Raw genomic sequence first — 21,799 nt, 5'->3', positions numbered from 1 at the left:
TGCATTCTGGATCAGTTGACGCTTCTGAGTGGTCTTCAAGGGCAGCCCCATGTAGAGTGTGTTGCAGAGGTTGAGCTGTGAGGTGACAAAGGCTTGAGTGGCTGCCTGGAGGGCCGACCATTCCAGGAAAGATGGAGCCATGCAAACGTCCCCTTCTCCACAGTTGCCACCTGCTCTTTGAGCAGGAGCTGGGAGTCCAAGAGAACCCTGAAGTTGTGCACCACCCTTGAGTGGGGAAGTGCAACCCCATGCAGGAATAAAGATGGAAAATCCTCAGATTTGGGCGGTCCCAACTGCCATACCCACTTGGTCTTGTAGGATTGATCCGGAGTTGGTTTCTCCCTATCCAGGCACTGGAACAGGACTTTGACAGCCTCACTTGGCCAGCTTTGAAGTATATTGGTACTATAGTAAAGGGGGAATGGAAAGGCAGAGGGTATTATGAAAAAAATATCATTTTCGTATTGTTTTTCTCTCCAAGGAAGGAACGCCTTGTCTATGTCGGTATTAGTATCGAGAATATCATTCCTCCACGGGTAAGTGAAATGGATCCCCTGATACCTTTTGCTCTCAGTTAAGGACCTAGTGCTGAAAACAATAAAAAATTCTATCTGGGAAAAAGCAGAATTGGCACAAGTGGCATTAGTGATAGATATTTGCACACTTGTTCTTTTTTTTCTTCTAAAATATTTGGTTCATGCTGTTTGGGTTAGATGGGAAGGTCAGAACACATCCCAGAAGAACACTGTGGCCAACTGCTGCCAAAAACACTGCAGGGACACGTGCACGAGGTCACCAGAAGACAAGCTCAACTTGAAGATTTTATCCTTTAGCTGCTTTTCATATGGAGAGATAAGGAGCTGTCACTGGCACTAAACCTAGTTCCCTAATCACTCAGAATCAAGAGTAGTTTGGTTTTGTCTTGTCCTCCTCTCTACTTCCAGTGACTTTTGAAGGTGAGCATTTGTAGATTTGAGGGAAAGCCTCTGAGATTGGCATTTCCATCTTGGGACCTATCGTTGGGCAAATCTGTTATTTGCAAGATTTGAGAAGACAACCTCATTTAGTAATAGGTAGATGCTGGCTAAGGGTGAAGGTCTGAAACTATACATTTCTTTCCATTAACCAGAAACAGGCTGAACGTAAATGGTTGAACCATAGGAAGTTCTTACATTGGCTCCAACTGATGATGTATTTAAAGGGGGGGTGTCTTTTAAACAGGAGCCTGAAATCCCTGAACCTGTGGATGAAAAGAAGAAAGATTCCAAAAAATCAAAAGCAAAACTGCTTGAAAGGAGGTCAACCAGGCAGCGGAAGTGTATCAGCTACAGGTAAATTACTTTTCTGGATTTGAGAGATGCTATGTCTCCAATTCAACACGTGCAAGTGGAAATCTGCAAAAATTAAGGGTGGAAGGAAATGACAGGTGTCTCAGCAATAGAGGAAGACTTTGTTCAACTCAACCTTCCTCACCCCCAAAGCGTTTGGAGATTTGGAAGTTCTCCCCTTTTCCTGCCCCTCTCGTATCTTGCTTTGACATTGGAAAGAAGTTGAAGGACTCAAACCTCGCTCCTGAAATAGTTCTCTATGGAAAGAGGAGTATTGGGTTTAGCCATGGGGTGGGGAACCTTTACCTCTTCCATGATTCCGGAACTATTGCTCCCAGCAACCTGAACCAGTGTGGTCAATGGTGAGATATGCTGAGACTCACTCACTCACTTATTTGATTTCTGTAGCCGCCCATCTCAACAAGTGACTCTTGATTACAAGTGGGTGACTTGTAGTTTAGCAACATCTGGTGGGCCACCAATTTCCCATCCCTGGCTCAAACACTTCAGTGTGTTCCACCTGTATTGCTTCATCAGCAGTATGGTGGAAAGTTGGATTTTTGGAGCCAGGGATGGAAAATCCGTGGCCCATCAGATGGGTAGAAAGCTAGCTGCATCTGTGGCTTCCCTCTGCTACTATGGCGGTTGCTCATGGCGTGAAGGTTCCTGCACTGTTTTCCCATGCAGCCTTCTGATGTCCCTAATCAGAATAACTTCTGCAAAGTTGCCTAGGGGTCTAGAAGCCTCCTCCTCCCTTCTATTTTTATACTCCATTTCTGCGATTTTTAGACAAATTGTCAGGTTTCCAGGAGATGCAAAGAACTGATTACAGTACCCTGCAGATCCCCCCCTCTCTTGCTCCAGGGAAATGAAGCCATTTTATAATAGTAGCAGTTTGAAAGGGCCCTTGAAACAAGTGCGATGGTGAAATGCTTCATCTTGGCTGCTTTTACACATCTTTCCAAGTTGCTTTTAACTATAACATTTGCAAGGACCCTTAACTATATTTTAATCCCTTCCCTTACGTCACTCTGTTATATAAAAAAAAAAAAGGCAGATTACCACTTAAGGAGCAAGAACAGCTGTTTTCCTTTCAGAAGAAAATTATTGAGAAAATTGTGGGAAATTAATGTCCATTTTTAATATTTTGTGCTGATAATCTGTCAGGGCGATCATAAAGTTTATCCTGCTTGTGTAAACTAAATATAAGAAGCTGTGCTACAGAATTTGCAAGGCAGTAGATCTCTGTAATGTTTCTTTTTTCAAACATTTGTGAAGAATAAAAAATCAGAATGTCTCTTTAGTGAGATACAAGTTAATTCTCTTCCTCTTTGCATCTCAGTCTTCATTAGTGTAAAGGAATCCAAATACCATTGATAATCATTGGGAATAAAATTTAATTTCCTGTTTGTGTGCTCAGTCTATTTAAACATGAGAATGGTGGGTGATTGACCAGATAACCAGGAAATTAATATCGGCCAGCATGCTTGTAAAGTTATGGTTCTTAGTTGGTTACAAAACTACAAGTAGTTGATGTCTTTCGCTCTTCGGTTGCCTTATTATATTTGATTGCTTATCCCTTGAAGAGTGGTTGAGATGTTAAGGCATAATATTATTTCAATGGCACTACTGTTGGAATACTTGCTTCACATGCAGGACATCCTCAGTTCAAACCTTGCAGAAACTTTTAGAAAGCTAGTTGGTGCAGCGGTGAAAGTGCTGGAGTGGAAACCAGGAGACTTGAACTCTGTTCCTCCCTTAGGCACGAAAGCCAGTTGGGTGACTTTGGGTCAGTTGCGCCCTCTCCCTCTCCGCCCAACCCACCTCACTGGGTTGTTGTTGAGGGGAAAATAGGATGCAGGAGTGTTATGCACATCACCTTGAGTTGCACAAAATAAAGATGTGTATAAAATAAATATGAGTCTATCCTGTTTTCCTGGAGAAAATCTGTGTGGTTGCTAAACCAAGTTGCTAAGAGTTGACACATAGTCATTGCCATCAAATCCTATTTCCCAGGTTTGATGAATTTGACGAGGCCATTGATGAAGCCATAGAAGATGACATCAAGGAGGCTGATGGAGGAGGTGAGCTTTGGGGGCTAAATTTGGATAGTATTAGAGAAATATGTGGAGGAGTTGAGCAGTGAATGGTTATTCTGAATTTTTGCATGGCAGATGCTAAATTTGGGTTGAGGGATTTAGATGTTGAGCTGTTTCAGTCAGGGGTAAGGGAACTGTGTATTTGCTGAATGCAGAAACAGCAGAATTTGGCTTTTATCCTCTTGTCAAACTTCTTGAAATCAGGCCAAAGTAACATGAGTTCAAGATCTTCTTGGCCCTGCTGTTTTTGTACTTACTGTCACATAATGTAATCTCCCTTGTTGGATTATTGGAGTAAAGGAATGTGAGAACAGGAAGGAGGAATCCTATGTATGCATTCCTGATTTACTTGGAAGGAAGACAAGGAAAAAACAAAATCAGAATCCTAAATATCATTACCTTGTCCAAACTTTCATTGAATGTGTGCAAGGTGGAGAAATACCCCATTTATCAGCAGATCTGACCACCTTTTTTGGTGGAGGTACATGTCTGGCATCCTCAAGGTCATATCAGTCCCTCAACAGTCTTGAATGTGGCCCCCAAAGTGATTTGATAGAATTGGGAAACCACTAAATGCATGGGGAGCAGTCTTACTGACTGTTCACCTTAATGACATGGGGATTAAATCAAATGTGTAACAAGGTATTACTTTTTGCCCACATTGAGGGAGTGAGGCCCCCAGCATTCCATTCAAAAGCCAAAGGCGGCTCTTGATAGAAAAAACGTTGCACCCCATTGTTTTATGGAAGGGAGACTCGCAGCGGGTGAAGAAATACATAGGGAATAAGAAGGCCTACAGCAGTTCATTGTTGCCATCATCTTGATCCCCCTGAATGTAGGTGGTGGAAGAGGGAAGGATATGTCTAACATCACAGGGCATCGAGGCAAGGACATTTCCACCATCCTGGAGGAAGAAAGAAAGGAGAGCAAGCGGCCTCCAAGAGCTGCTGCCATCCGCCGCAAGAAACGGCGGCGACTGAATGACCTGGACAGTGACAGCAACCTGGATGAAGAAGAGAGTGAAGATGAGTTCAGAATCAGCGAAGGGTGAGACGCGCTAAAGTCTCTTCACTCGCAACTAGGCCAAGCCAAGCCCCTTGGATTTCCAGTTGGAATGCATCTCCTCGACTCGGGTCTGCCTTTCCGTCTTGGGTGGAAGTCCAGCACATCTGGAGGGAATAGGGTGGAGGTTGGAAAAAACTCCTCTCTCCCCCTCTTGGCGTTAGCGTGGCCATTTTTCAGTTTAGCATTTGCATTTGAAGATAGACTTTCATAGCTGCCGCCTTAGCGCCCTGACCAGGGATGTTTTGCTCCCATAAGGGATGCTTTTAATTCCAGGAACCAAAGCTGATGGGATGACAGTTGAATTTTCTTTCAATGGGGGCCGTGGAATAAGATCCTTCCCTGCATCTGGAGGTGACAGACAAGCTCAGGGTGGGCCTGTAGCCTCTCCTTCAACACTTTCTCCCACATTCCAGGACTTTCTGCCTTATTCTTGTAGGACTGCTCCTTCTTCTAAAGAGGAGTGCACTATGCAAGACTTATTTGGGGCCCTGATACTGGAAAGCATGTTTTTGAGCTTTCAGTATCATCAAAGGCAGGATTGGACAATCTGTGGTCCACCTGAAACACTCCAGAGCTCCCTGGTGCCGTGGTGCCATATTTCAGCACCAGAGGTCACTGGCAATGATAGTGAAAAATCAGGAGTCTGGTAGCCCCTTCTTCAACTAAGACATTTTATTAAAAGCCATAAGCCAGTGTTTCTCAACCTTGGCCGCTTTAAGACATGTGGATGGACTTCAACTCCCAGAATTCCCCAGCCAGCATGGGGAATTCTGGGAGTTGAAGTCCACACATCTTAAAGCGGCCACGGTTGAAGAACACTGGCGTAAGCTTTTGTGAACTGCAGCTTATTTCATCAGTTGCGTGGAGCTCATGAAAGCTTACACCTTTTAATAACATTTGTTAGTTGGAAAAAGTGCTCCCAGAGTCCTTCTGATTTTGGGCTATCATAGACCAACAGCATCTAGCGATGTCGGGTAACACAACGATCTGGTTCTGTTTCCTTGGGAAAGGAAAAGAGTTGAAAATGGCTGCATTCTCACAGCTGTCTGGGGGAAGATGTTTTGCCTGTGTGTGTGTGACACCAGAAGAGCCAAAAAGGCTTTCTCCTTACATTTTAAAGAACAATTTTTAATCCTTCCTGACATATAAATGTCATATGTAAGACTTTCTCATCAGGCATTTTACAAGGCACAGGCACTTGTTTTGATAGGTCCCACGGTCCTGTTACAAAAAAGGCAGCATATTAATAACTGAAACCGTTAATTCAAAGAGTGAATCACTGCCATCAGAGGATGAAAACCTATAGATCTGTGCTTTTTCCCACTTAAAATGCAAGTCTTTAATCAGGCTAAGTGTATTTTCAGTCGAAATTCCTTAATTTTAAATATCTTCTCCACTAATCTTTGTCCCCACAGATCTCAGGATGAGTTTGTGGTATCAGATGATAACCTCGATGAAAGTGAAGAGGATCAGCCATCAAATGACGACAGCGATGCAGAGTTCTCCCAGCGTAGGCCGAGACAGCACCATCCTAGGCCTATGAGGCAAAGCAGACGGCTACAGAGAAAAACGATCAAGAAAAGGTACTCAGAAGATGATGAAGAGGAAGACTCTGAGGATAACTTAAGTGGTGACTCTGGTAAGTCTTTGTAACTTGATGGCTGGTCCAGAGGATTGAATGATGCTGATCAACATCTGTTTTCCTGGAGGACCAACCACCTTCTTACAGTTGAGGAGTCAGACAGCATTACTTTGGCTTTCTGTAGAGCCATCAGATCGGCTCCGTTTCAGCCAGCCTCCAGCGGCTGATGATTGATACCGTTGGATGCTTCGTTTTGGGTGGCCGTTTTTAAATTATCTTTTGTTTCTGATGCTGCATAACCCCAAGGCTTTGAAAGATGAACCGTAGAGACAAGACACTATCTGGCTTTGTTTGTACTTGGAAACCACTCTTGGACTTTTTACTTGAGACTCAAAAAAAATGAAACTTTGATTTTGGGGTCCGATGACTGATTTATTTTATAACTATAGAAATACTTTGTATTAACGTTCTTTATATTTCTTGTGGATAGAGATTTATTTTGTAGTTTTTTAAATATTAGAGTAAGAGGTGAATGTATTTTATATCTATACCTGTACCAAAGAAAGTTGGAAGTTACTTTTTTCTTTTGTATTTCTTTTCTGATCTTCTCTCTTTTGCTACTTCCTTCCTTTTTTTGACTTTTCTATATTTTACTCTCTGTTGAAATTTAATAAAGTTCTTTAAAAAGAAGATGAACCGTAGAGAACTGCTTGTCAATAAATGAATAAACAAAATAAATGGGTAATAGTTTTATTAGCTCAGTTCGGGGGTAATTTTGCCTAAGTGTATACGCACGTTCCATCATACCTGTTCTGACCTGGAAATGGGCTGAAACACTTGGAATGGTCCTGTTTTGGGGTCAGACCATTTGGTACATCCTTCTTTTGACCAAGTTTTTTTTCGGGCGGGGGGGATGGCTAGAGTTAAAGACTTAGATTATATCTGAATGCCCATGTAGTGGAGAATATTCAGTTCCCTAGATAAACTGACCTAGATGTTTTTCCTTCCTTTCTCATCTCCCGGTTCCCTGCCTTGTCCAGAAACAGATGCTTCTTCAGAATACAGCGATGAGGATTATTTGGAAACAAGACGAAGATCTCGGCGGAATCAGAAGAGACAAGTAAACTACAAGGAGGATTCGGAAAGTGAGGGCTCTCAGAAAAGCTTCCGATACGGGAAGGAGCTGAGAAGAATACATAAGCGCAGGCTTTCCAGTTCAGACAGCGAAGGTATGATAAACATTTATTTATTTCATATTATTAATCGAATTTAAATCCCACCACAATTATGGAAGACTCTCCTCACACAACTGAATACAATTTGGCAGCGATGGGGGTCCACATAGATGCAAAGCAGCCTTATTAAGCCAAGCGCTTTGAGATAATTTGCTATTTTTTTTAGCATCAAATTTGTTTTTATTTATTTATTATATTTATATCCCACTTTTTCTCCAGGAGTGCAAGGTGTTCATCCCCTTTCTTGTTTTATCTTCATAAGAACCCTGCATGGTGGTTTAAATTGAGAAATAGTGACCAAAGTTCACTCAGTCAACTTCATAGTGCAGTTGGGATCTGAACCCAGGTCTCTCCAGTCCAACACTGTATTGTATACCTCAAGAATCTCAGACTGAAATCATCACAAGGGCCCAACACTGAAGCATTTTCCTATATTGATTCAAAAGTCTCTAGTAAGTCAGAAATGAAGAAAGTCAGAAGTACCACAATATTGGTATGCCTTTAAATTCACATATATTCAATAAAAAACTGCACTAACACCTACTGATTCCCACCTCTATATAAGTAAGGTAGTATTTGGAGGTTGTAGATATGTGAGGTCATCCTGATAGCCGGTTTAGAATCCCATAGTACCAAACAATTCGAAGCAGTAGCAATCCCAAAGCGTTAAATTGCAGCGGCCAAAACGTGAGACAACTTTCAAGAGAGTTTTAAACATAGTTCGTGGGTTGCTTAATACACAACACTGGGTCATACATGTAGTTGCATTAAGCATGTGGCCTCAGCTGATGTCATTCCTGGAAAATAAATTATAATTGTTAAAATAATTTATAATAATACATTTATAAAATAATAAAATTTATAAATTTATAAAATTCATAAAATAAAATAATCATTGTTAAAATAGATTATAATTTTTAGAATTGCGTATTTGTAAAAGCAGAATAATTGCATATGAAAGATAGATCCTAGTGGGGCTCCCTTCTGAAAACGAGAAAAGGCCTTGACATGCAAAGAACACGCAGTGAACAGAGTCCGAAAGCAGTGTTTGATCTGCTTTCTGAAATGCTATCTCTAGTCCAGCAATAAAAGAAAATCGGCTTAATTGTCTCTTGCCTGTCCTCTCACAGCTTGTTCACATCTATAGCAGGATAGCCAACGCTTGAAGTAGGGCGGGAGCCTGCCATTCTTTCAGACAGTATTGGCATCCTCCCAGAGGCTTGTCCTAGAAGAAAGCATGACTCTGCACCTAGACAGGGGAGGCCGAGGGACAGCTGGCATTTTTAGCCCCGCTATCAGGATATTGTCTGCCACCGACCCTCAGCCTGCCCCATCGAGGCTCAGGGCCAAGTGGACATTTGCCATCAGTACAACAATGATTTTTGCTATGCTGCAGAATCTGAAATAAGGATAAGTAGCATACCTACATGCATACACGCATTATATAAAACAGAATATTCCCGTGTCATGTTTAACTGTCAGAGCTATTTAGTATAAAAGCATCCAAAGAGGATGTTGGCTTCTTTCTTCAGGTGCCAGGTCTTGCTTGTAGTTTTGTAACTCTTCATCATGACATAAGAACACAAGCCATGTCCTGCTGGATGGGACCCCTGGCCCATCTAATCCAGCAGCCTGTTCTCCCAGTGGGTCACTAGCTGCCCAAGGAAGCCCACCCGTCTCCCAGCAGATCCCCTTCGGAGGCAGCCCCACTGCCATTCATCTCCAGGACTTCCATGAACTGGTCCAACCCTTTTTTTTTGAAGCCAGACAAGCTGGTAGCCAGCCCCACATCTCATGGTAGCAAATTCCAAAGTTTGATTACATGTTGGGTAAAAAAATATTTCCTTTTATCTGTTTAAACTTAGGAGATCCAAACTCAGGACAAAGGATTCTTCTACCTAACTACTTTCCCTTTTGCCAGAAACTGCAGGACTTGTCCAGGAAGTCACCAGGAGTCAACACTGACTCAAAGGCACCCCCCCACACACACAAAAAAATTGTTCTGGTTAACTGTGATGTAGGAATGTAGCTACAGCATCCCCAAGATAGGCAAACTGATGGGTTGATTTATTGATATACGTTATTGCCGTACTGCCTGTTCATATAGACAGGAAGTTAATCTTGAGAAAAAATGGAGCCTCAATGTACTGGAGTGGGACTTCTTTCTGAGCAAATAAGCCTTGGAGATTGCACCATGAGACTGAGATGACCATAATGGCCCTGATATTGATCCATGTGACTCTGAAGGTTTTCTCCTAAATGTTCAGGCCTATTATGGTCTCTCTAGTACAGTACAGTGTTTCTCAACCTTGGCAACTTGAAGATGTGTGGACTTCAACCCCCATAATTCCCCAGCCAGCATGTGTGGACTTCAACTCCCAAGCTGGCTGGGGAATTCTGAGAGATGAAGTCCACACATCTTCAAGCTGTCATGGTTGAGGAACACTGCTCTAGTATAACGTTTTAATAAATCATGCAGAAATACAATATAACAAATGTCTCTAATATTGTCTTGGGTAACATAACCTTTTTAAATTTTACCGTGGCTCCCATTTTTATCCTGGTATAAACAGGTCGTTCTGTGATACATGTGGAGCGTGCTCTGTTTTTTTTAAAAAGAGAAGCACAGCTGGAGCTCCTCCCTGCCTTCAGATTTTGCTAACCCCTCTAAGTCTGATCCTTGTTGCAGAGAGCTACACGGCTAAAAATTCTGAGGACGACCAACCTGCCCCGCTGTCCAAAAGATCGGTCCGGAAGCGTAGCCACACCACAGATGAGTACTCGGAAGGCGAGGAGGACAACGAGGAGGGGCGGCCGATCCGCAAGCGTGTGAATCGTATTGAAACGGACGAGGAAGACAACTGCGCCAACACCAACACCAACGTAAGCAAGCTGGTGCCCGCTAATAAGCCCTTTGTCTCTCCTGCTCCACAAGACACCACCAAGAAGCCCTGCTACCGGATAGAAAGCGACGAGGAAGATGACTTTGACAATGTGGGGAAGGTAGAAAGCCCGTTGGACTACAGCCTGGTGGATTTGCCGTCCACCAACGGACAGAGCCCCGGGAAAACAATCGAGAATTTGATTGGTAAGCCCAGTGAGAAGGCCCCCTCCTCCAAGGACAGCACAGCCAATGCCAGCTTGGCATCCAATGGGACAGGTGGTGGCCCGGAGGCAGGGGGACCGGAGGAAGATGAAGACGAACTCTTGCGAGTGACTGACCTTGTGGATTACGTCTGTAACAGTGAACAGTTATAAGACTTCCATTTTTGTGCTAATTTATTCCACGGTAGCTCATACCAGCGGGCCAGTTATTAAAAGGTGTTTTATTTTTCCTAGAAAACTCCACTACAGTATCACTTTTTAGCAGTCAAAATTTCACCAGTCCTGCAGTTTTGGGGTATTTTTTTTTTCCTTCCCCTGCCCCCCAACCCAAGCGACCAGGTTTTTTGTTCTCTTTCTTTCTGCAACTCTTTTTTGAAGTGAATCGCCCAGGCTTTCCCTCACCTCCTCGTCATTCAGTTCCATAATTCTGGAAAAAAAAAAAAATCATCCACATGCAGAGCTTGTAGTAAAGGAGAGATTTGTATATTTTTGACTCTATATTTCCTGAGCGTGCACAAACTTGTTAGGGGAGTGGGATGGTTGAACAAAAGCATTCCAAGTTGGCCAGGGCCCAAAATCTAAACTTTGGGGGGGAGGAGGGACAAGGGGTGGGGGGTACAGAAGCACTTGTGCTCCAACTTTTTTCATAGGAGATATATATTCTATTTAAATGTTCACAACTTAGATTACAATTTAACATGCAATTTTAAGGGGAAGAAATGAATATCTTTACTGTTGCATTTTGTGGCTTGTAGGCTAACTTAACCTTAGTTGATTTTAGTAATTGCCTTCCTGAAAAGCAACTCTGACAAGATCCTGAATATTAGCACAGTGGACAGAGATGGAGGAAATTCCACGGAAAAGAAGTTTTTTGCATCGTCTTTTAATTCATGGTCTCCCCCTCCCCCCAATAAACTTATTTTAAAAGTGTTTCATACAGTAAACAGTGTAAACTCTCATGAGCTTTCTGTAGTTTAAAACAGTACTAGTGGGGATGGCACAAGGCTGCTCTTAATGTCTTTACTCATCTGCTGGTCTCCCACATACAATCACTCCTGGGAGAGAATAGGTAAGAGCCCAGACTTTGTGACCACTTTCAACCGTGGCAGCACCCTTGTAAAGAAACATCCAGCCACTTTTAAAACGCTCTCGGCGCTCTTAATATCTACTTCAAATTGAAGTATGGAAATAGAGCAGGATTTAATTCTTTTTTTTTTCTGGGAGATTTTTCTGTTTAGGAGGTGTGCGTGTCTGTGTGTCTTGTAATTTTACTTATCTGGATGATCCAGCAGATTTTAACTGCAATGGCTGATCTGTTGGTGTCTTCGGGTTTTTAATATGCATTTAATAGCTATCACTTGACCAACTGATTTCTAAAATGGGACTTTTCTGGGGAGTTGCGGGACATGACAGCAGACAGAGCGTAAGTACAGAGTCTCTGCTTCAGAAGCGCTTCTCTGCCAATTAGTAGACATTCAGACAATTGCAGTCTTGTGTCCCTGGGGTCTCTGTTATGTTTCCTTTCTTGTTTTGTGTACACAGTGGACTGCTTGAAATGTTGCAAAAACACTCAATGAAATGTGGAGATTCAAGTGGTCATCTCCCCGAACCTCCCTTTTCAGTGCTAACTTTTCGACTTTATATGCAGATGCTAGGTTCCTTGCTTTGCGCTGATGCGGAGGTGAGAATTCTCTGTCCCGTGCCTGCCCTGTTATCTTAACACCACGTTGCATTTTAGAGACGTTGGCCTGCTGCTAAGCACTTCTGCTTTTCATTGCTTTTAAAGCTGCCGCCTGGTCTCACAAAATACCTCGCCAAAAATACCTGGATCCCCTCATCTTCCTGATTTTGAAACTTTGGTTCTTTGTCCCCATTTCAACTTCATATGTAATATTCTAGCAAAGTTTCAACCTTCCACTTTAAAATCCTAAAGTTCTCCTTTCTTAAAAAAAATGGCTTTCCTGAACAATATTTCTGCAGTCCACAAAAGAAAGGACTCTGGCTGTGTGGCCTAATTTTCTGTGTGTGTGTCTATTCTAATGGCAGAATATAGCTGAAAACCCACAGAAATAGGTAGCTCGTTCTTTTAAATCGGCATTTCTCAAACTCGGCAACCTTAAGATGTGTGGACTTCAACTCCCAGAATTCCCCAACCAGCCTTACTGGCTGGGGAATTCTGGGAGTTGAAGTCCACACATCTTAAGGTTGCCAAGATTGAGAAACACTGTTTTAAATAGTAATTTTTACTATCATGTGGGTGATGTTCTAAGGCAAGATATATTTTTCCTCACTTTCAGTTCGTATTAGAGTGAGCCAGTGTTTTACTTCACCAGTGCCAGAACGCATTTGTATATTTTTAGAATTCAATGTAGGCAAGGAGAGTTACTCCTGAGAAGAAAGCAAAGTGTTAATAAGCCTACTTCCTGAGGAAACAAAGTATGTATCCCTGGTTAATCCTATTGGTCAACAAATAGATTTCAAGCATAATATTTCACACTTAGCAAGGCTCCTGGCATTCCTTCTAATGTTTTGGATTACACTTTCCATCTGCCTGGAATGGTGGGAATTGTCCAAAACATCTGGGGAATATGAGAAGGGGCTGGTATCCCTCAACAGGATGGACACCACACCTTTCTCCTCGCTCTCTTCCATTTGCAGAAGAGCTCTTCATAGTCAGAACTGTCCTCCAGAATAGAATTACTACTGCAGAGCAAGATGGGTTACTCAGTGTAAGTAACCCACATGAAAATGGATAGCGCAGGACTGGATTGTTCTCTGCCCCTTTCTCGTTCCACGTAGATCTTTGCAGGAAGATCTTTCCGTAAGCCTTTTTTCCTCTGATCCATGTCGTGTTCACAGGTAGCCAGACTGTATCTCAGAATTTCAGATCTTGGCTTGGATAATTAGCAGTATATTCATTTAAACGTCGTTTAAATTGATGAGTAGTGGGCGCTTATTCCACAGCAGTACTTCCGAGTTTTTGCAGCAGTCCAGTTGCTCAGTTGTTTTAATTAAGCTAATTAAAGGAATTGGTTTACAACCACTTTGGAAAGGGTTCAGATTTTATCCAAAGGGACTTTGGAAGCTGTTTTTTGAGACACAAAAATCTGTGTCCAAGATTTTTACTCCAGTTTATCTGTTTTGGTTCTCTCCAGATGTATTGGATGACCACTTCCTGAATTCTTAGCCTGCTATGAATGAATGAATGAATGAATGAATGAATGAATGAATGAATGGGGGGAGAGAGAGAGAGAGAGAGAGAGATGGTTTAGAACTGAGCTCACTTCCCATCAAAGCACAACTGATAATTTGGTAAAAGCATTTGGGTGACGTCCCTTGAAAAGGACCTCTATTACCTTGTTTTCTGTTGATTTTCTGTTTTCAGAGTCTTCGTAATATTAAATACTAGATGGATCTGAAGTCCCTGTATCAAAACAGTAAAATTTTGTCTTTTGGCCAAATGACATCCGTTTAAGCCTCAAGATATCCCTCCTTTCTCTAACTCAATGTTTTTCCACCTTGGCAACCTTAAGATGTGTGGACTTCAACTCCCAGAATTCCCCAACCAGCCTTACTGGCTGGGGAATTCTGAGAGTTGAAGTCCACACATCTTAAGGTTGCCTAGGTTGAAAACCACTGCTCTAACTGAATTCTGCAAATAAGTGCATTATTGGGTTTGAGTAGATGGTATCTTGTTTTACATAGTTGCAGAGGAGAAAAGCTTAAATTCTGTTTGAGCATCTTTGATTGACAAGCACGTTGGGAATAAATAGTGCTATTTTGGAAATGGGCTTAGACTCTTTTAAGAAAGGCAGCTGAGCTGGTCAGAAAGTTGAAGAAAAACAGGGAGATTGGGCCAAAAAGGTGCTTCTTTACCCAGCCTTTCCTAATGCATACTCTTGGGATTGTGACTCTCAGAATTTCAATCCACCAGAGCAGTCTTTCTCAACCTCAGCAAGTTTAAGATGAGTGGACTTCAACTCCCAGAATTCCCTAGCCAGCATGCATGCTGGCTGGGGAATCCTGGGAGTTGGAAGTCCACCCATCTTAAACTTTCTGCAGTTGAGAAACAGTGTGCTCCAGCATAGTGGATCTAAGAAAGGCTCTGAAAACTCTTCCTTGTGGCCGCGTCCACTGTCACAGAGGGATTAAAACAACAAGTACAGTAGTTACAATGCGGATAATCAAATTGTGCATGTCTGCAAAATCGAGTTCTGTAAGGAATTAATGGAGGCATAAGTCCCAAAATATCACCAGAGTGATTTTTCTGAATCTCTCTCTTTGTGGCCATGACTGGTAGGCAGAAGTATTCTCATTTTTTATCGCCACACTGCCTCTGAAAAGCTGAAATGAAATTTTTATTGCTACCTTGATTCCTTCCCCCACTTCCCCAAAGTCACATCTGGGAGATATTCTTGCATTCATTCAAACGAAGGACTCCATATTTGATTAATGTGGTTTCATTTCAGTGGAATTTAGAAGCCACTCCCCCCTCTAAGTTCAGTATCAAAAATATTTTCCCCACAGATATACATTTACCTTGGTGAATTGGCAGAGGTTCATGTGTTCGGTACTTCTGCGTGTTTACTTGGAAGTAAGCTGCATTGAATTCAATGGAGTTTGTTTCCAAATCAATGTAAACACAACTCCAAAACAACTCGTATATATGTTGCTTTAAGAAGGGCATCATTTTCTTGCACAGAGCTGCAAAGGAAGGATAGAATTTTTTCTCCCTGTGCTATTTAAGAGATTTTCAAACTACCCTTCACCTCTTTTCTTTTGGGGGAAAACGGAGACTTTGACACCAAAGGGAGTGCAACCGAGCTCTGTTTAAGCACTTCTGGCTGTCGTTTTCGAATGTTTTAATATTTTTTTCACTGTACATGCTGGGGAAATAATTGAAGATCTGCTTTTAACGCTTGCTGCTTTTGTCTGCCAGTTTGCGGGTTTGCCTTTCTCTTTTAATTGTGTCTCCTGTTATTAATGTGGAACTAATTTCCTCTGCAATGATCATAAAGGGAACCACACAGTGCAGCCTAAGATTGCATATTAAGCCTGTAGTGCCGCAGCGCCCGGGGGAGGAGAAGGGACATGCCAAGGAAGTTTGTCCTGCCTTTTATCCGCCATCAAACTCTGGTAGTCAAATTGCACGTAAACCGTGAAGCTTTGTGAATACGGGAGGTGCCAATCTTTTGTTTCTGCAGTGCTAAAGAAAGGAGCCGTTGGGGGAAAAAGGCCCAGGAGCAAATGGGAAGAGGATGACACGGAGGCCTTCCTGATAGCTCAGCTGGGGTAACATCTCATTTTCGTCGCTAATTTATCTGTTGAATTCTGCAGTTAATGATTGGGATTTGACGGGGCGTGTGCAAGATGAACATTTTAGCAGATTTTTAATATGTAATGCATGTATGGAATATGCATACTTCTGAAACGTTTCAATTGAGAAATCTATGGATCAGTGTTTCTCAACCTTGGACGCTTGAAGATGTGTGGACTTCAACTCCCAGAATTCCCCAGCCAGCAAGGCTGGCTGGGGAATTCTGGGAACTGAAGTCCACACATCTTCAAGCAGCCAAGGTTGAGAAACACTGCTCTGGATGAAAAGATGTTGAGTTGTGCTTTACGAAAGAGAGCAGCAAGATTCAGGTGTTGATGGATAGTGTCCTTCTGATGCTAAATATTCAACGGGCAAGCAAGAATCTTGCCATAGTATTTCCCTACTGCAGTGTTGTCCAAACTTGACCACTTTAAGATGAGTGGACTTCAACTCCCAGAATTCCCCAGCCAGCCATGCTGGCTGGGGAATTCTGGGAGTTGAAGTCCACTCATCTTAAAGTGGCCAAGTTTGGACAACACTGCCCTACTGAAAGGATTTCCCATAATGGGACTCCAAAAACCTGCAGGGCGGGATTTGCACATACCCGTGTGTCCTAATGATAGTAGTAGGATTCGGGGGGGGTGTACAGGGAGGGATATGAACCCTAACCCTCTCTCCATACACGGCAGTGACGTTGCGCAGATTGTGCACTACTGTTTGGCACACCCCAGGAAATGGCTTGAGTTTTTACCTGTTGATGCTTCTTGTAAGAAACACAAGGCTGCCCATTGGCTGCTAAGAGTCAAGCAAGGTTAAATTGTTCTCTACCCTGGAAGAAAAGAACAGCGTGAACCTCAATTTAAGGCCTATCCAGACGTTGCACAGCAGAAGGTGATAAAACTCTCTGGACTGCACTAGTGAAGGCCATAGGATGTTCAGTCCAGTTTTTAAAGGCAAGTGCCTTACTACACCCGTGCTAAAGCCGTGAAGTTCAAGACACTACTATCTTGTAGAATATAGCTAGTTCCCCCCCCCCCCCCATTTTCTAGATAGTTTAAGAATTTATTTTCCCTGCTATCATTTTTGGCACCCCAACCTTTGGAGCACTCATCAGCCTGAGTATTTAAATCGCTTTGGTTTTAGCAGGAATGAGTGAATTAAAGGTGTGAGTCTCATCTTGAATGCAGTGGGCTTTAAAAGTGTTTTCTTGACTTGATCGCTGCTCAAACAGAATAGACTGGATGGTCAGCTGCTACTAGAAAGATGGGTGACGTGAAAGCCTCGAAAAGGATTTTCAAAATCGGTGATCCCTGATACCGGATTTAAGGAGGGCCAGATTTAATCTCTGCAAACCGGCATGTGTGTTAAAGGTTTTAAAGCATAATGAAAACAAAAATGAAAACTCTGAGACAATTGGACGCTTTAATTGTTCGATTAAAAAAATCAGGAGGAGCTTGGTAGCGCCTTTCCCGACCAACGAATTTTATTAAAAGGCATTTTAATAAAACACGTTAATCAGAAAAGGCACTACCAAGCTCCTCCTGATTTTTCGATATCCTAAACTAACAGGGCACTCCTCCTACAGTGTCTTTCAATTGTTCTGAATAATCCAAATGCTTTTAAGGTAGAAGGAGCTGTACGGATGGTTACTTCTGATCTTTTTATCATTTACCATCTAATGTGAGTTACTAATCCTAGTCGAAGCAAGCTTTGTTGACGTATTGAAGGGGGTTCCTGGTTTCCTTTTTCTGTCTGCTTGCTCTCTCTTTTTAATAGCTGTCCTATCTGAGCAAATCTGTATTCCCTACACTGATTTGCAGAGGGAAAAGATTAAATCCTACACCACTTAGGCCTTTTTGTGTGATTTGTCTAGGCCAGTGTTTCTCAACCTTGTCAACTTTAAGATGTCTGGACTTCAACTCCCAGAATTCCCCAGCCAGCATGGCTGGCTGGGGAATTCTGGGAGTTGAAGTCCAGATATCTTAAAGTTGACAAGGTTGAAAAATACTGGTCTAGGCACACTCCTTCCTGGTGCAGAAATTCCTCATCTTTACATTCCTCTTCCTTTCTTGAAAGTTCAGGTTTCACAGACTTCTCCATTTCTCCTCTGCTGTTGAAAGCCACCCACTGCTCTTCAGTTGGCCTCTGCTCTCTATAGGGAGAGCAAGCCGGTGCGGCCGTCTTCTTCGCCCAGACTTTCTAAGCCCCATTAGGTCACTTATTTTTCTTCCTTCCTCTCCCGCCTCTCCCCTCCCCAATCCCATTTTAATTTTATGGAAGACATTGGATGATCTCTAGGTAGCCAGTGGGAGGGGAGGGGAACGTCATCCCTGGTGACATATTCAAGATCCCGCAAAGAGAAGCAGACAAGGGTTTGAAATAACACAGCATGATCTAGTTTTCGCCATTGGCTGCTCTTCTTTGTGAATGGACCTGTCTGGATGGGGTAGGCATTCGATAGCCCCTTGTTTACTGCCTGTTTAATCTTTTCCCCCTGCAACTGTGATGGGAGAGCTTTTTAAAGCAGCGTATCCTACCTCTGAATTTCAGTTTTCAGGTGGCAGGGATGAATCCCGTTGTGTGATGGACATTGTTAATTCTTTTACGATTGCACACGTGACAGTGGATGCTGGGTGGATTTTTCCAGACAGAATATCGGGGTGCACTCCAAGGAAAGACTGGGGGGGGCGGTTAGCCCTGTTGGAGCACTGTTTGTTTCTGGTAAGCTCCACCAGGCCAACCTCACTGTTGATTTTTCAAAGGATGTGGCCCGTATTCCATTTAACAGGTCTCGAAAGGCGTCACAGTTCACTGGTCATTTATTAACAAAAAGAAGTGCCAGTCTTTGTGGAAAAGGCTTTGTGATTTAGCCAGTCTTGCCCTCATCTCACGTATGGGACGTTTTAGAATGTATTTCTATCCCTAATGTGTATTAAAACTTAATGTGTTTAGGGACATGGGGCACAGACGTTTTGTTTAGGGACGCAGGGTACCGGTTTCGGTCTTCTGACACATGCAGTTTGCTCGGGGCTGGGACGGGGGTAGACCTTAGGGTTAAAGTTGGCTGGTTCCATAATGGGACAGGTTGGCCCACCGTTGCTTTTCTACACAGCCTAGTAATTCTGCTTCAGGAATCGTTCTTTTGCTGGCATTTGAGGAAAAGAAAATGTTGCATTCTCAACATTACTTGTATTTAGCCTATATCCAATTGCACTACTGGGGGTCTTAATCTGGGCTTGCTTTTTTCTGTTCTCTGGGGGGGCATGCCCCCCCCCCAGTTTTCTGGGGCAAGTGCTTCCTGTCTATAGGAAGGAGTTCAGTTTCTGTCCTCTTCCTCCCCTCTGTGACAGTTACACTACACGCACAGTTCTGCATTCCCAGGAGCATTTTTACCGTGAGCAGCTTGGCAGAATATTTCCTCGCCTAGCAGTGCTCTTGTCCTAAATTAGAATTTGAGTTTGGCCATCGGCATAGATTCCCTCACTCTCCCTTTGGAACTGTTCTTAAATCTTGATTTCAGTCCGTAAGCCCCACCAGGATGGCCGAATCGTAGAGTGGGAAGGAGCCTCAGAGATCGTCAAGTCTAACCTGCACCCCGCAGGGTTCATCAGTGCACCCATTACTAAGCAGTGACAGCAACAAAGCAGGGAGGCAGGGAAACACATTGGTTGCACACCCGAGACTGAATAATAATAGCGCATAGCTGGTTTTTGAACCTTCTGTCTTATCCTCAGTTGAGTCATTATCCTCTCCAAAAGGCAGTAACTCCATCAAATCCCTTAAGAACATTTGCTAAGCCCTATCAAAAACTTTTACAACTTGTGGCCTGTTTTTCTTTAAATAAAATTATAAATTGGTTATATTTCGAAGGGCAATAGATTCTGGATTTTGTGCACAGGGTGTATGCTTACAGCTTCATGTCAGACAAGAAGCTGTGAATGCAAACTCACCCCAGGGTTTTAATGCGTCTTTCTGAGGTTGCTTGAGGCTGATTAGGAAGCTGATGTGCAGTTTTCCATCTGCAGGTGTGTGTGTGGTGTCCTACTGTGAGGGCATAAACTTCCTACGTGATTCTTTCATGTGGATGTTTCATTTTGCTTGGTTTTTGAAATGTTGCATTTGAAGTGGACGTTTGGAGAGAGAAATAGATTATTATGGGGAGAGAACTGGACGTATCTTCATACTTGTACATAACTTTGGGCTTGCTTTATTACCATTTTTTTTTTGTTTTCTCCCCATACCAGTAAACTCACTTGCATGGAACTTTTTAACTTGACCTGGAACGTCCTACTTCCCTCAGCACTCAAAGTGGTTAACTGCAGTTGACTAACAGCTGGTGTTTTTAGCTTTGCAGTACATGACTGTTTAAATACTGTATTCCTTGTAAATGAAGTTTAAAAAAAAATGTTACGGCTGGTGCCAATATTTTTGTTAATGAAATGTTCAATGTTGTCTCACTATGGTCTGGTCGGAACTCTTAGTGTATAAGCTGGGCCTACAGCCTTTTTTTATAGCTCGGAGGCCTAATTGTGTAACTTTTTTTCTTTCATAATGTTTTTGTTTATAATATCTACTGTCATTTCTTTCATATAAATATGACATGTAAATTGTCATAATAAAAAAAACATTTAAATAAGCTGACGCACCGAGTACGTATCGGAGAAGATGTAAGGGCATCCTCTCGTCTGCTTTGACATCTTTTCGTAAAAGGCCGCTGCTTGATCCCATTTGCAGATAGTGCAAAATTGGCAGTGGGGAAGTTAATAGCGTTGCAGTTCTTTTTCTTTTTTTAAATCAGCAGAAGAGGAAGCAATAGAATTAAAAGATCCGCTGCTGAATAAGTTTTGGATGCAACGTGACCAAAGATTTTAAATTTAAAAGGGACGAGGATGATTAACTGGGAATCCCTAGGCCTGTACTCCTTCCAAACATGAAGTCTGACCATTCTCAGTATTTTGAAAGAGATGTAATGCCTATTTCAGTGATGTTTTCTTCTTGAGCATGTCGTACACGATTCATACTTACGCACATGAAGGCGGAAGAGGATGGCCAGCAGCAAGGCGGATGGACTTGAACGATGGCGGCCCCATTGAGAGGCTAAAAGGCCGGCGGAGGACAGATCATCCTGGAGGTCTAACAATGCGGTGGCTGCCAGTCGACGCTGCCGCGATGGCGCAAAATTCATCCATGGCGCAACCGCTCAAGCTGCAAAGGGTGCTTTTCGCTTCCCTGAGCTGAGGGGTTAGCGCACGATGAACTAAAACGCCCTTTAGGTCGGGATGGCGTTTCACTCAGTTCGGGCTGCTCGCCTTATTTATTTATTTATTTTATCGACTCCCAAATTGCTCTGAGCGGCTTACAACTGGAAACCAGTATGTATGTGCATACAGGGCTATAGAGGCATCCTTTTCCCGAAAGGTGTCCTTGGAGAAAAGTGCAGCGAGGGGGACACGGCGCCTGCGCCACACCAACCTGCTTTATTCAACCTTAAAAGCCCTCACCTTAAATCCGGTCTGCTGCTTTGCCTGCCTGTTCCAAAAACCAGCTGAGCCCCGGGACTTTTCCCCTTTCCCAAAGCCGTCGCAGCTCTTCCTTCCCCTCTTCATTTTGCATACTTGAAAGCAGCCCCAGGCCTGCCAGGACTGAAAAAAATCGGATTTTCCTTCCCCCCCCCGCCTTTATCTGAATGTTTTGGCAGCTGTTGGAAGCCTTAAAAAAAAAAAAACCGGGCACGTGAGTTGTCTCCTATTTTGGTGGGGCGGGGATGCCCCCCGACTTTTAGGGTGGTTCTAGCGTGGGGAGCCCTAATTAGGCCTCCGTGCAAGTATCCCCACGATTTCCAATCCCTCTTTTTTTTTTTTCGAGCGTTCCGCGCTCCGCGCTTTGCAAAGAAACATTAGCAAACTTTCGGATTCAGCGCTGCGGCCGCCTGGCAGGCAGGAGGAGGTCACATGACCCCACCACAATAGCCGCCGGGGAGCGTCGTACTCTAGTCTCTATGGTGACAGCCATGCGCGCGCGGGGCGCTCTCCGCTCTATGGTGACGGCGAAAGGAAACGGCGAACTTC

The 21,799-nt window shown here is 43.2% G+C and overlaps 1 protein-coding gene across 5 annotated transcripts in view; it reads left to right on the top strand.

Moving 5' to 3' along the window:
• RSF1 (remodeling and spacing factor 1) overlaps positions 1–11,358 on the top strand; it is a 58,694-nt gene extending 47,336 nt beyond the window's left edge. For 4 of the 5 annotated variants that reach the window (XM_088140477.1, XM_088140479.1, XM_007437288.3 and 1 more), the window contains 7 exons: positions 482–536; positions 1,222–1,331; positions 3,345–3,412; positions 4,267–4,474; positions 5,908–6,131; positions 7,115–7,303; positions 9,999–11,358. In XM_088140477.1, the coding sequence (XP_087996603.1) occupies positions 482–536; positions 1,222–1,331; positions 3,345–3,412; positions 4,267–4,474; positions 5,908–6,131; positions 7,115–7,303; positions 9,999–10,567 (1,423 nt within the window). In that variant the 3' untranslated portion in view covers positions 10,568–11,358. The remainder of the gene's footprint in view (positions 1–481; positions 537–1,221; positions 1,332–3,344; positions 3,413–4,266; positions 4,475–5,907; positions 6,132–7,114; positions 7,304–9,998) is intronic. The other variant, XM_088140478.1, reaches the window with a different exon arrangement.
• The last annotated feature ends 10,441 nt before the right edge of the window (positions 11,359–21,799 follow it).

Source organism: Python bivittatus, unplaced genomic scaffold, assembly GCF_059951505.1.
Source record: "Python bivittatus isolate LINGU-HERP-01145 unplaced genomic scaffold, Pbiv_v1 ctg000340_np1212, whole genome shotgun sequence".
NCBI lineage: Eukaryota > Metazoa > Chordata > Lepidosauria > Squamata > Pythonidae > Python > Python bivittatus.
Note: the sequence above shows the minus strand (reverse complement) of the source record. Positions and strands in the feature narration are given on the sequence as shown.